This window comes from Patella vulgata, chromosome 2 (genome assembly GCF_932274485.2).
Source record: "Patella vulgata chromosome 2, xgPatVulg1.2, whole genome shotgun sequence".
NCBI lineage: Eukaryota > Metazoa > Mollusca > Gastropoda > Patellidae > Patella > Patella vulgata.
Window position 1 is genome coordinate 23,659,496 of NC_065880.2, and position 15,824 is coordinate 23,675,319.

The 15,824-nt window shown below is 37.2% G+C and overlaps 1 protein-coding gene across 1 annotated transcript in view; it reads right to left on the reverse strand.

Annotated features, from left to right (window-relative positions):
- LOC126811127 (transmembrane protease serine 4) overlaps positions 1–15,824 on the reverse strand; it is a 50,157-nt gene that overhangs the window by 13,464 nt on the left and 20,869 nt on the right. The window contains exons 2-8 of the mRNA XM_050536606.2: positions 12,840–12,995; positions 12,031–12,159; positions 8,910–9,048; positions 8,146–8,363; positions 5,987–6,119; positions 4,832–4,849; positions 3,012–3,237 (exon numbers count right to left, since the gene is read on the reverse strand). Coding sequence (XP_050392563.1) covers positions 3,012–3,237; positions 4,832–4,849; positions 5,987–6,119; positions 8,146–8,363; positions 8,910–9,048; positions 12,031–12,159; positions 12,840–12,995 — 1,019 coding nt within the window. The remainder of the gene's footprint in view (positions 1–3,011; positions 3,238–4,831; positions 4,850–5,986; positions 6,120–8,145; positions 8,364–8,909; positions 9,049–12,030; positions 12,160–12,839; positions 12,996–15,824) is intronic.

Consider the following 15,824-nt stretch of genomic DNA (forward strand, 5'->3'; position numbering starts at 1 on the left):
ACTTAAGGCCCGTTGGACCATTGATAATGAACATTATAAAACTTATCAGTTTTCCTGTATATGACCTACGACGTTAATACAGAAAATATACAATAAATTAATTGAAGTTGGCAAAATAAACATTCCACAATGCAGATGTTTCTATAAAGAGTACCCAAATGTTAAAAATAACATGGTTAGAATTTGTGTCCCAAGAACGCGACAGTCGCTTAAAGACATTGTAATCTAGACATTAATGCAGGTTGAATAAAATATTGTTGCAAAAAAAAAAGAAAAGAAAGGTTATATCTGGACAAAATATATTATATCGTCCGTGCACCACTGAAGTCAAAATGTTATAGTTCTTCAACTTTGAACAAATTATAGCTGACAGTGTACTAAATACATATCTGTACTGTAAGGAATCCTAAGCTCAAACTAACAGTTCTCGATATAATAGGGATGGATAGCGAACAAGCCAAAAACAAAGAGCGATTTTTCGTACAATCAGGGGCCATAATCCAGTAAGTTATGGCCAGAAGTGAGCGAATATCGAAATGGACTGAGATATTTGGGATATAAAGATATATTTTAAGTTTCATCAAAATCGGATAAAAATTGTGACTTCTAGAGGGTTCACAACCTTGCTATTACATACTTTTACACTATTTGCGTACAAGAAGCGCCCATTTTTTCAGACTGTTTCGGTCCGACTTTCACGAAATTCGAACTCAACGGTCATTAGGGTGTAACGGTGGTAAATTTAAACGTTTTTCTTTAAATTGGATAAAAAAATTGTGACCTCTAGAGGGTCCAAAAGCTAAAAATGTGATTTTTCGTACAATCAAGTCCCATGATCCAGAAAGTTACTGTCCGTCAGTGTCTGATATGCGCAAATACCAACCTTGCTATTACATACTTTTACACTATTTGCGTACAAGAAGCGGCCATTTTCTCAGGCTGTTTCGGTCCGACTTTCACGAAATTCGAACTCAACGGTCATTAGGGTGTAACGGTGGTAAATTTAAACGTTTTTCTTTAAATTGGATAAAAAATTGTGACCTCTAGAGGGTCCACAAGCTAAAAATGTGAATTTTCGTACAATCAAGTCCCATGATCCGGAAAGTTACTGTCCGTCAGTGTCCGATATGCGCAAATACCAAAAGTTACCAAGATCTGTGGATTATAATCATATATTTCAAATTTGATCAAAACTGGATAAAAATTGTGACTTTAGAGTGTCCACAACCTTGATATTACATACTTTTACACTATTTGCATACAAGGAGCGGCCATTTTGTCCGGCAGTTTGGGTCAGATTTTTACGAAATTCGAACTCAACCTTCATTGATGTGTAACGGTGGTATATTTCAATGTTTTTTTAATATTGAATATAAATTGTGAATTCTAGCGGGTCCACAAGCTAAATATGCGATTTTTCGAACAACCAGGGGCTATAATCCAGAAAGTTACGTTATCGAAAGGAACCAAGATCGTTGTGATAAACATCAATTTAAAGTTTCATCAAAATCGGATCACAATTGTGGCCTCTAGAGGGTCCACAACCCTGATATACCATATATTTACACTATTTGCGTAAGAGGGGCTGTCATTTTGTCCTACAGTTTCATCAAAATTAGATGAAAATCGTGACCTCTAGAGTGTCCACAAGCTACAAACATGACTTTTCGAACAATCAGGGGCCATAATCTATGAAGTTATGGTCTGATACATGCCAATACCGAAAGGAACAGAGATCTTTGGGAGATAGACCTATATTTCAAGTTTCGTCAAAATCGGATAAAAATTGGGACCTGTATAGAGTGTCCACAAATGAAAAGGGGATATATTGCAAATGTCAGTCAAATTACTTCATTCTGAGCCCAGTCTCGATTATCCATTTCTAAATTAAATTATTAACCGTCAATCGTATTTAAATCGCTTGAAAATCTCAAACATCCGATGGCACAGATAGTTGATTATGGTCCTTTCATGTTAATACATGTCTAATTTACAATTTATATAACATTCAAGGCATAAAAAAAACCTACAATAGGCAGATTTAGCTCTTGAATAATGCCCCTTTTAACAAACCTAATTACTGATCACTATGAGACGTTATGCCTTAATAGATTGTACATTTCTTTCCGCCATATACGTTGTCGTTTTTATCTGAATGTCTATATTTCTTCACTTCCTTTCGATCAATGTTACGTTTTTCTAGAAATATTTTCTGCCATATTTTTTTTTAACAAACTTTTTGTCGACATATACGTTGCAGTTTTTCTCTGAATGTCTATATTTCTTCCTTTCCTTTCGATCAATGTTACGTTTTTCTAGAAATATTTAAAGACATCATGTCGACAGTAATCACAAAGTCTTTACGAAATATATATTTCAATGCATGGCAAAATTGCATTTTTTACATGACGGCTTTGACACCGTTAACAAATTTAATCTGAACAGCAAGAGCGACAAAAACACGGAATATATGATAGTTTCAGTTACGTACAGCGACAGTCACACTTTATAGAGGGGTTTTGTGACAAGCGTAAAGATGATTACACTAGGGGTTGTAAATGCAATAAAAACTAGGATAGTCTCGTATCTGAGATGTTCATGTTACCTTTAAATGTTTTTCACCCGTCATTTATAATCCGCGCGCGCAGACTTCGAGGTCAGCATGCAAGCCGCCCTAGGTATAATAAAAAGTATTCTCTTAAACAGAATTCAGACATACTAGATAATTATATATCAGGATTATTTTATTATAGTTACTATTTTTTAGCTTTTGTGGTGTATTTCCGACTATCACCCAAGGGTAGGTATATATTCTACCCAACAGTTTTGACTGCATGCTTGGCCCATGTATATGTGACGTTTGTTATGTTCGAGTGGTGTCAACATATAAAATTTTCTAAGTTAACTTTGCGACACAAAGTAAGATACGGATTCCTGAATTGTCAAATCTTATCTGAACGCATCGTCAACAAACACCAATTTGAGACAAGCCCATGATTATTGTAACGTACCTGAAACAGTGAGCTGCTGATATTGCCCATTGTGGATGAATGAGACTACCGCCGCAGAGATGTCGTAGTCCTGATCTATCGGTGTAGTTATGTTGTCGAAGGAAATGGAATGACAAAACCCAGGGCCAATCACCATGTATAACGGGAGCCCCACCAACAACTCGCTTACGTCTTAAACCGGATGTGTTACGACTTTTACCACACGTATTAGCATTGGTAGTACTTACTGAAATAAGTAGATAAAATAATACATTAAAGATACATTTTGTAAAATTTATAATAATCCAAAAATAGAATGCAAAATGAATATATTGAAAATTTCATTCAAATAACTTTATTCTGAGCCAAGTTATCGCTACTTGTAGTTTTGACAAGATGTGTGCATTGATTGTGGTCGTAACTACGGTACTGGTATTTTCGAGGCTTAATCTCGTTTCCCCATATTAATGGTCGAACCGTTCTAATCTATATGTCGTTAAAATCTAGAGTTTATTATGTCCTTGGCATCTTAATAAATATCTAATTAATAATTCATATAACATTTAATGCCTAAAGAAAGATCTGCAATAGGCAAATTTAGCTCTTGGATAATGTATCTTTAAACGTTACAGGAAAATATAAACTTGAATGACATAATGATTGAAATGAAATGTGTAAATTTATTCAGTCCATTGGAAGTGAAATGCAATGGGGTTAACGCCCCAATCTGCTGCACCAACCAGACAGTTTGCTGGGAGGCATAGTTTGGCTGGACAGAGTTGCCGCCAACTGTTCATATCCTAAGTGTGTAAGACATCAAGAAAGTTTATCCATATTTTCGGGCGTGGTTCGCTATTGTCCGTGATGCAGGACGGAGGGTCTGACAACGACAGTTGTCTAGTCGTTCGGATGGGACGGAAAGAAAAGCCGAGGTCCCGTGTACACATTGGCGTGCACGTAAAAGATCCCTTGACAGTTGGAATTCGATTTTAAGCGGGGCTTATGTCGACTTTACAACCCAAAGCAACTAGTTGCAGTCAGTTGCAAGAGTGCTTATGTCGATCATATCAGCAACTGAGGACAACTGGAAGCAACTGAATTCGGAGCGCTTATGTCGACTCGGAACTGATAGCGATAACACTGAACACGTGACTGTTATTTTATATATCACGTGTTCAACAAAATGGCGAATCACTTAGAAGAAGCAACCCAAAGGCATGGTCAGTCTTTCTACAATTCTATTAGTATATTATTGTCAAAACTTGAAAAGTGGATGTCTTCGTTCGCTTCCATTTGCTTATTAATAAGGTCACATGACACATGTTTCTTATCACGTGATGTTATTTCCATGGAAACGAGTTGACTCCAGTTGTAAGAACGCTCATGTCGACTGCAACTAGTTGCCGCTAGTTGCAGAAAGTTGAACATGTGCAACTGACTGCAACTGACTGCAACTAGTTGCTTTGAGTTGTAAGAGGCGCTCAGGTCGACTTTTTTCAGTTGCATTCAGTTGCTTTCAGTTGTTCCCAGTTGCCTACGCCAGAGTAGGCCGTAGTGTCGCTGTCCGGGCAAAATTTTCCTCATAGCACACTGTATGGCGTATGCCCGTCTTCATTAGCCCAGTTCGGAGCTGAACAGTATAGGACTTTAAACCCCATTTCATTTCATTTCATTTACTCTTCATATCGTTTTATGCTTTCTGGGTCAGCATCAAGGTCGAGCCCGGTACCCCATAGTTAATGAAAGAGAAAAAAAATTAATTCTACACTATAAACGTCGATTTATCATTCATTGTTTCAGATCTATTGTAAATTAAAAAATAAAAAACAAAATAAACTTACTTTCAGTCGAGCTCGTATCTGTCAATAATAGAAAAAAAAGAGAAAAGTTTAAGTATATTAATTAAAAGTGACATTATAGCATTTTGAAAGACCTGAAACAACTAAAAAACAAAGCTAGCTTCAAGCAAAAGCATTTTTTAATGACATTATAAGTGTGGGATTTCACTCGTGTGATTCAAACAAGTAAAGCATACGACGATTTTAATTAATACGGCTTTCACAAACGAAATGCTGTCTTGCTTGGTGAAATTTGCGTATGCATTTAGATAAATCCTCTACCGTAGTGCACGGGACTGTGCAGCTCCACAGCTCTTAATAATTTAAATGTACCCATTCCGGGTTTTTAAATAATCATGTAGTAATTGTATAATTATGGAACAATAAATTCTAATTTATTTGCTCCAAAACGTTAAAGGAATACTCTACAAAAGTTTTCCCAAATAAATTAGTAAATTTTTCTTCAATAAGTATGGGTTATAGGGTTGTTACATTAAAATGAGCTATATCTGTATTCTTTGGCACCTAAACATGGACACAAATGGACACTCAACGCATATAATAATGCAATATGAATGTATATAAACTGATTTACATTCAATCGTTTCTGTAATTTCTAATCAATTATGTTCGGCGAAAAACGCAAAGAGTGCCAACAATGTGGATTTAAATTGACCAATTGGTCGTGTTTACAATGTCGAATACTGTGGATGATATTGATTTAGAGACTTGCCTCCTTTAGAATAATTTGAGTTTTATAAGCACGGAGATCCAAATGGCTCTTACCATATATGCCGTTCAGACGATTATGTTAATCTTGCTTTGTTATCTGAATGTAGAGGTAGTGCAACTACAATAATTTAAAAATATTTTTCGAGGTTGCTGATTGTATCTGCTGGATTATCTTGGCCGTCTGAATTTACCAGCTTAAAACCACTGACTCCAGCTTTGGGCACGCGTAGTAAGTGATCTATACTAGCAAAATGACATGCTCATATGTGTAAAAGAACTCCAATACGTCAGAATAGTTAAGCTGACTTGGTTTCTTATACGAGAGTAGGGCGATCACACGTGTTATAACGCCCGTGTTTATAAGCTTCCTCAAACTGAGAGGCCTATTGGTCTGGATTGATAACAGCTATTTTTGCTCTAACTTACCACAGCCAATAGCTTTCACATTAACTGGCTGAAATTCTCCACCTGGTAGTATCTGTACACACTGTGCTCGAACAGGTCCAGGAAATTCTATCTCAATAACCTGTTCATGACTATTGTCACCGGGGTCTTTAATCTGGAATTGATAAAACTAGGTCTCAAATTTATTTGTTCTTTATATAATAAAATTTTCATCTGGTACAAACCACGTTATGGTCATTATATCACATATAAACCTGGTTATAGTCATTATGTCACATACACACTTAGGTATAAACATTATGCCACAATATTATAAACCTGGTTATGGGCATTGTGACACATATAAACTGGATGTGGTCATCATACCACATATAAACCTGATTATAGTTATTATGTTACATACAAACCTAGGTATGGTCATTATGCCACATAATTATAAACCTGCTTATGGGCATAGTGCCGCATGTAAAACTGGTTATGGTCATTATGCCACTTATAAAACTGGTTATGGTCATTATGCCACATACAAACCACGTTCTAGTCATTATACCGCACATAAACTAAATTATAAAACCAGTACATTTATTTACCCAAATCCATCAATCGATGTGTAATAGAACACAGTTTTTTATGGGAAACAATCACTGGTTTTATTATAAAGTTTGATAATGATAAGAGGATACTTGTAGAAACGTCGTGCTTTTAGAATAAACCAGTGAATGTTTCCCATAAAAATTGTGTTCTGTTACTGTGATTCCCTATCGCTAAATGCCACTTAAAGATTACAATTGATGAATATTTGACAAATTAGAATTACATATTTCACACATGCATGTTTAAAGAATTATTGGTTGACACTGTATGGAATTCGGCAACTGTCTTAATGTTGTCGTGATCTTATCCTCGTTCACTACAAAGTTGAATGTGTAAAGCCTATTTAGAATTTGACAAAGTTAAATCTATTTTATGCGCAATGTAATCTAATTTATCACTTTAACATGAGAAGCAGTAGTAATTCTACGGTGTTGTGTCAAATAAAAATGGGATATGTCACAAGTGCAAAGAAGAGGGATTACGAAATGATGTATGCTGGTGTTTTCGCAAATTATACGATGCTTGTGTCTGTGTGAAAATCATTTGTCAATTGACGTAAGCTTAAAAATCCAATAGGTTGATGTTTATTCATATAGAATATAAATAGACAGTATTTGTCTAGATATTTGGTAATTCCGGGTAACTATCTCAATAACATTAGGGGTCTCACAATAGCAAAAATATTTTTGACTGTCGATTCTGAGGCTAAATATTCCACGATTACGATTTTGTGAGCAATATACACGTGTATGATGTTATCTTTGGTTGATGTTTGTGCGATTTCCAAAACGGCCGCTAAAATTTGACGAAAATAGAATTACTTGATGGCTTGGTTGTGTACGTACCACAGTAATTCTGAACACCTATCTAAGTACCACAGTAATTCTAAGAACCTATCTGAGTAACACAGTAATTCTGAGAAACTTAGTACCACAGTAATTCCGGGATACTATATACATAAACCGTGCCACGGTGCTTCCGAGACACTACTATTTCATAGGCCGTGTCACAGTAATTCCAGGATACTATCTACATAAAGCCCGTCAATGTAATTCCGGGATATTATCTTCATAAACCCTGTCACTGTAATTCCGGGGACACTATCTACATAAACCCTATCACAGCAATTCCGGGATACTATAACTATCTACAAAAACCGTGTCACAGTAATTTTGGGACACTATATTATACATAAACCGTGTCACAACAATTCCGTCACAGTAATTTCGTAACACTATCTGATATGTACGTTTGTTTGTGATTTCTGCGTGTTGTGTCTCGTCAGAAAATGTGTCTTGTGGGGTGCAGTCGCCCTACACTTACTATTAGAACACATGACAGTAATTCCCAGATCACGTTATGGTAATTCCGAGAAACTATCTACATAGACCGTGCCCCAGTAGTTCCGGAACACTATCTATACGAACTGTATAACAGTAAATCCGGGACACTATATAAACCGTGTAACAGTAATTCAGGGAAACTGTGTATATAAACCGTGTAACAATAATTCAGGGACACTATCTACTTAGACTACGTCACAATAATTCCGTAGACTGTACCAAGGTATATTTCTCAAAACTTACCACAGGGTTTACAGAAGCTCCTGTAAGTTTTTCAAAGTTAGCACACGATCTGCTGTAGAACACCATGAGTTTGTTATCAGCGCTAATGGTACCATTACCAATGTAGGAGATTTGTAAAGAAGTCAACACTTTCTCGGAGAAGAACTTTAACAGTTGATCACCATCAGCCAGAGACTCTTTCTCATAAATACTCAACTCTTTCCGGCATCTGTCTATATCTGTAGAAGAAAACATGTCAAAACATGGTTAAACATACACAATGCAAGAGCTAAATCTGCCTATTGGCAGGTGGTTTCTCTTCAGTCCTGAAATGTTATCTAAATTATTAATTGGACATTAGCGCTAGCCTGCGATATTTCATGGATTTGAATATATTTTGTGATGGATCATTTAACGTCAAAATGGATAATCGAAACTTTATTTTTATCGCACCGACTTCAGTAATGATGATCGAGGCTAGGCCTAAAATTCGATCGCTAATATCTCGGTTCAGAGTGAAGCAATTATCTAATCTCCCATGATGCCCCTTTAAGCCATTTGTCTTAAATCGTTGCGGATACAATGTCATTATCCAAGCCTGGGCGAATACAATTAAAATCTTTATCTTCAGCTCTAATTTTGAAAATCGCATTTAAAAGATGCGTGAATTTTAACGTAAAGGTCATAACCAGAATAACATGGATACGAAAGAGATACAGTAAGGCAATTGCGCCAATCATTTTTCACTGTGGTTTCTTGCCATAAGCGAATGGATAGAAACTTACCACAACCTATAACTTCTAGTCTAAGAGCAGCAGCGGAACCTTGAAAAGCCACAGGTCGTATTCTTAAACATCTTGCTACAGTCATATTGTGGAAGAAATGAGTTAATGTTGTTTCATGATCCAGATTACCCCAGTACGTCTGAAATAAAGCAATGGCTGAAGTTGTAAAATTCATAAGAATAAAACCATATTAAAACGGAAATTAATCACAACTCTTAGAAATTGAAACCGATCAATCGTTTATTTGCATTCCCAAAAATTCATATATGCTACTTAAACATACATTATGCAAGAGCTAAATCTGCCTATTGCAGGTCTTTCTTTAGGCCTGAAATGTTTTCTAAATTAATAATTAGACATTAATTGACTTATCCACTCCATAATCAACTCTCGATGGCATCGGATTTCTCCGATATTAAATAGATTAGAACAGTTCAGCCATATTTTGATTTAAGCTAAAAATGGAGGAGCGAGACGTAGTACGGTGGTTGAAATTATTGCACACGTCTTGTCAAACCTTCAAAGGCTAATATCTTCGCTCGCAATAGAGTAGTGTGAATGAAATTTTCACATTATTCATTTTACATTATCTATTTCGAACTATTATAGCAAGAATGGCTAGCTCTTATCTAAATCTAACATAATGTATCTTTAATTCGTTCAATTTTGGCTGTTTACCCTCATCATTGGTTATTGACAAGAAGGGTGCCTAGTTGTTCGTGTTGGACGAAAACGCGAGGTGCGGCTGATTGGAAACATGTAGAAACAAGTTAACGATCACATGAGTAGTCCCGCTGTCTGAGCAAAATTGTCCCCGTTGCAAACTGCACAGCGTATGTCGCTTTTCATTAGTCAGAAAAAGTTAGACCTCAAACTCCATTTATTAGCTGTTTTTTATATATTAGTTCACCCGATTAGATTTTATTACATACTTCGAGAAGGTATTTGTTGAGTAATAAAACCTTCTAGTAGTTTATCGAGGGCTGGCCGTCCTTACCGCACGGTACAAATAAAACCTTCTAGTAGTTTATCGAGGTTCGGGTGTTTCCGGAGTCCAAAATGGCCGCTTTATATAAATGAGAATTTTGGGGATAACTAACCCGAACCCTAACCCTAACCCTTTTTAAAAGACTGAACTTGGGTCTAATTTAGTTTTTACTTCTCTTAAAAGGGTTAGGGTTAGGGTTCGGGTTAGTATTCCTCTAAATACTCATTTGTATAAAGCGGCCATTTTGGTATGAGTTCTGGCTTGTTCTGGAATTTGTTGCTTCTAGTGGTGATAATATTTGTACCGTGCGGTAAGGACGGCCAGCCCTCGATAAACTACTAGAAGGTTTTATTACTCAACAAATACCTTCTCGAAGTATGTAATAAAATCTAATCGGGTGATTAGTTAGTAGTTGGTGGCGGTGTTCATGGTGTTATCAGTATTTGCATATCCTTACTTGAAAATTCCTTGTCCCGCACGACTTCCCCTTGTCAAGGACCGCGTCTAGTCGTTCTGATAGGACGAAAAACCGAGGTCCCGTTTACACATTGACCGGGGAGTAACATAGACCTGGTGGCGATGGTCTACTACTTCCGGTTTCGCGGTTATACGCCGGGTCAACCGCTAGTTGTATATAAATATGACCCGTGTTATAAGTGTGTCATCATATTGTCCACGTGGCGGTTCGGTGGTTCCGTGACTATGGCACTAGGCCACTGTCCAAGAGGTCGCAGGATCGATGTCTGATTGGGCCACATAAGTTTCTAGTCTGCAGTGCAGACAAAGGAACCCTTGGCTGTTGACAAACGATGATGAGGTGGCGGAAACGCCGTTTTTCGGCGGCAAACTTTCCGTCAAAATAATGTCGATCTTCATTAGCTCGATTGTCTGAGATCCCATAAAATAATACATGCTATATGGTCCACACACGAACTATAACTCGTTTTTATTTTTACGTAGATTGGTTTAATGGAACAGTCCATTCTTAAAGCCCCAACACGCCGGAGTAAAAGTTAAAGATACATTGCCCCGAAAGTATTTATCGCGTGGTTATTTCCGATATAAGTATGGCAAATTTGGTATGTATAGAAAGTATAGACCCCCAATCTTACTAGAAAAATACTGGATTACCCGAAAAACACCCTTGGGGCAAGCACTGGGCAAAAATGTCAGGGTAGCTTATTGTGTGTTAGCTTGTCTGAAGGAGCGGTTGTTATTTCTTGATCAAATGGTTAGGAGCGGTTGTTATTTCTTGATCAAATGATTAGGCGGTTTTGGGAACAGTGAGATGTGTCAACGTACAAAAGACTCTGCAATTAAACGACGGAAAAATAGTTGACAGAAAATAACTAAGAATTTATTTAGGCCTCAATAGGTATGATAAATGGACAGTAAGTAACGAAAAAAAATACATTCTGAAAAATGGACCCTCCCTCAATGAATTGAGCTGACTGACATGGCGTCTAACAACAGCTTATTTATAGCTTGCGGTATCTCCCGACGAATACACAGTTTTAAAAGGGATTTGAAGCACATTTTTGATAGATTCATCATCCGTTTGAATATGTTTTTAGTTCAAATATATCTCAAATCACACGCGGTTTGTACTCGGGATAGTATTTTTAAATATGGGGTTTAATACACACACAAATATTTAAAACAAAAAAAAGAAGGACACAAATAAAGGTCAATTCTAACTGAAGTTATGACAATTTCAAGTTTATATTGGCGTCTTTTGAATGCATGCCGCCATCTGTAAATGTCCTGGATACATAATGTAATAATACATCTACTAGCTCATTCTTTATGACGTTGTTTTGGGTTGTTTTTATTATTCAGCTCGTGTTTAATTAAATGATTGCAACAACCTCTAAATTAAAATAGTACATAATATTGACAAATTGTGAACGAAATGCCAAAAAGTGACATTAAAATATATACAGCTGGTTTTGACCCATTAAATATTAAAATATTGTATTTTAACTGGGCCACGGTGTCATCAATTTTTCTTAAAGTGCTAAAAGCTATTGGATAGAATTACAACACAATTTAAATGTACCGTATATAATGGACTTTTCGTGATAAAAATTCATTAAAAAAAAGCCTTCATACATTATAAGGTTAATCGCTTACCCTGTCATTCGAGGTGAAAGTCTCACAGTCAAAACTGAAGTCAAATTTAAAGGAAATTATCCAATCGTCTAAATTTGGATCACCCTGAGACTGGACACCAGCTATTAACATTGGTTTCTCTAGAGTTACCTGGAATTGAGAAAGACGTAGTGATGGCCACTGGTCGCTGCTTAAAATATATATTTTGAGAATTATTACAAAATGTAATGTTATTGGGTCATAATAAAACTTTTTTCATCCATAAAGGACCATGTACATGTACAGATTATTTGCGAATATTAAAAACATTCCTAAAAGAGGGATATAGAGCTAGAGACGTTGTGTAATATTTCACTTATTAATAATTATTACAGAACCCATTCCCCTTACACCCCAACTATTTTGTTATTGGGTTATGAAGAAACCATTTCGTAAATAAATGGGCATATACGGATTATGTGTGAATTTGAGGAAAATTGGCCCCAGTCAACTTTCTAGAAGTTGTTTGGGTAATATACATCAGAAATCGACATAAAATAAAAATAAAAATTGGCTGAATAACTTTCAGATATACAAAATGCCGAATAAGAAGATAATGATAAAGAAATTACTGAATAGAAAAGTATATCTGAAGTTAGGGAAGATACATATAGCGGGGATATTTTCTATTGTGTATAATTTAATTATGTCGCAAAGCCTCCTAACAATCCAGAATAAAAACATAAAAGAAAGCGAACTGGTTTGTTTTGAGGCATTACATGACATTATTTATGATTTATAGTCTGTGTCTGCTCTTAAAGTGAGGACTAATTGAAGCTTATTAATATTACCTGAAGATATGTGTTATCAGTTATGTTTTCCACCCTCCAGGCTGAATCACCGTGTAGGCGGGCGGCTGTAGCTTCCCCATCCGGAGCAGATAGCTCAATATCAACAAGTGGTTCAACGTTTACAGATAGTCCTAGAGGTGAATGACATCCTGGTGCCTACAATGAATAGAGATAATATGATTCAATAAAGTTTCATTTGGAGGGTTGGGTGGCCGAATGGTTTAACGCGTACGCTTTAAATCATAAGGTCTGTCATTGAGTCAATTGCTGTGGTTTAGATCCCCAGATTATATATAGTAAGGGGTAGGGTCGCCTGTCCAACCTCGTGGGTTTTTTACTAAAGACCCCTACGTGCAACCCCCCCCCCCCCTCTCTAGTTTCATTTTAATCTAAGGTAGGTATAAATTGATCTTATTCCGATTTGGTTAAAATAGGGTGCCCGGATCCAATTATATGTTTTGGCCATATTCGACCTTCTTTTAAATCGCTTGAACTCCTAATCCAGGAATCTAAACAGAGAAGTTAATACTTAACCACAAACTACATGTGGCCTTGTTCCCTCGATCTGGCTTCTCTCAAGGGACCTATTCCACTGGCATCTGGAAACCACGGAAATTGAGAGACTGGGATGGAAATTGGATTATTATGTAGATGTTCGGGGACTACATTCTGAACACTCCGGTTATTTCAGTACAATACGGAGAAAGGTCTGGTGGGCATCGCCTGTTGCGAAGAACTATATTAAACATAATTTATATGATTAAGATAGGACACGAAATAGTGAGATTAGGGTACATTTCGGATATATGCTATAGTTGCTTAATAATTTGTGCAGTGCGACAATGATATTATATCAATTCAAAAGTCTGGAGTCAAATAATTGCTACATCATTGCAATGTAAGATAATCTAAATGTCTTGTAAAATGTCGTGGCCAGACGATTTCAAATTAATCATCCTTCAGATTATTATCTTTATGTATGATTGTTCTTACTCTCGATAAACGTTTTCAGTTTTATCCCCGGCATGATAGCTCGTTCAGTGATTATGACGCTGACTCAGTGACCAGGCGGTCCTAGTTTCTGTCCCGTTGTTGTTCGAGAAGGTTCCTCGGGATTTTCCAAACCCCGTTTACCCCCTTGTCAGTACGCAGGGCCTGGCGAGGAAACGTCTAGCCCTTCGGATGGGAAGAAATACTGGGTCCGTTCGTGTATTCACTGGTGTGCACATGAATAACCCTCGACTCTTGGAATTCGATCAAATGGGCACTGTATTACACATACCCGTCTTCATTAACTAGGTTAGTGCAGAAAAGTAGGACGTTAAACACAATTTCAATTCACTTCCTTTTAATACAATAATACAACAAAAACAAATGGTTAACACTTTGACATTTGATTGGCAACCCCGTGCCATTTTCAGTGTTTTAAGATAAATGCTTTCGCCGGCATAATAGTTTTGTTCTTTTGTGATGAATCAAATTGCAGATGGTTGTATGATCGAGTAAATAACAAGACTGTTTTCAAACAAGATGTGTTTCTTTAGGCAGTGTTTATTATGATAGGTTATTTGAGTATCTCACATGGGCATTCTATAACAGCATATGCCTGGGGTATGAGTGGTGTGTTTAATGACGTATTCGATGGAAAAATTGGCCTCAATAACGGTAATCCAATTGGCTATATAAAACATCATCGCAAACTGATAATGGCTTATCTAGGTTCCATTCCTTGTGTCTTTATGGAATTTGCTGTTTGTTTTTATTTCTACTTATTTTTTTTAGTAATGCGGCATCACACAACCCCGAAATTGACACCAGATGACCATACGAATATGGAATTTTTAATTTCGTGCAAAGATGGCCCGGAACTGGGTCAGCAGCCGAAGCAAGGTGTCGCGTAGCCTCCCAATAAAACCTTCGTTCGACCCCTCGCACGTAAATCTAGAGGGTGACGAAGAGGCAGATATGCTCGCCCTGAAAGGGTCAAAACTGGAGGAACCAAGTGTCGAACTCCCTTACAGCATGAATGAATTTAAAAGTATGGTTGGGGGCTACGTGTCAGCTCTGAATGGGAATACTCCATTGCGGAGCTCAACACATACTGATTAAGATCCGATGAGTGCTTAAACGTTACGTTAAATGTAAATCATTCCATCAGGAAAATTTGCCGGTTAATAACAGATGAAGGTGAAAGAAACGCTCGGACATGGTATCTTTAAACCACCTATAAGGTGTAGCTGGGGAACGGATGTATCCCAGCTCATATTCTAGTAGACTGTGCTCGTCTCACAGCCGAAAGGAAACCCCCCACGGATTAACACGGCTCTCAGCGTTTCGAACCCCACACGGATTAACACGGCTCTCGGCGTTTCGAACTTACTCTATCCTAGGATAAGCAAACACGAGATCCACGGGTTAACCTACGATTTCGTATGTGAGATTGGTATCCTGGATATTATGATGTGACCCAGGAGGGACAAAAAGAATGTTTTACCTTGTGAAAACTTGAGGTTTACCCCAAGACTCAACGTCGGAGATCCATAAGTTATCATCTAGAGGGCTACTGCTAGTCGGACGTCCCTACGTGAAGGGCAGACAGTCAGACCTAATATACCTACCAATCTTATTTAAGATCGTAGCATTTATGGTTTGCAAAGCGGGCCACACTGCGCACGTTCGCCATTTATCTTCAGCACCCGGAGCTTTCTCCTTTGGATGAATTTCACTTCGGACGCTTCCCGGTAAAGACAATGTGTCTTACTCAAATAAGCTGGAACAAATCTATATATTTCTGTGGCGTCTTAGGAAACACATGTCTGCGAAAACAAAGTACATTTCAACTGTATTTCAGATTTAATTAAACTTTAATTCAACTCTATATGTCCACGTTACCATTATGACAAATGTGGTCCAATCTCGATGTCATCGTACTCTAAATACGATGGCTACATGACGGCACTGTGGAGGCCTCCGGTAGTCGTGTTG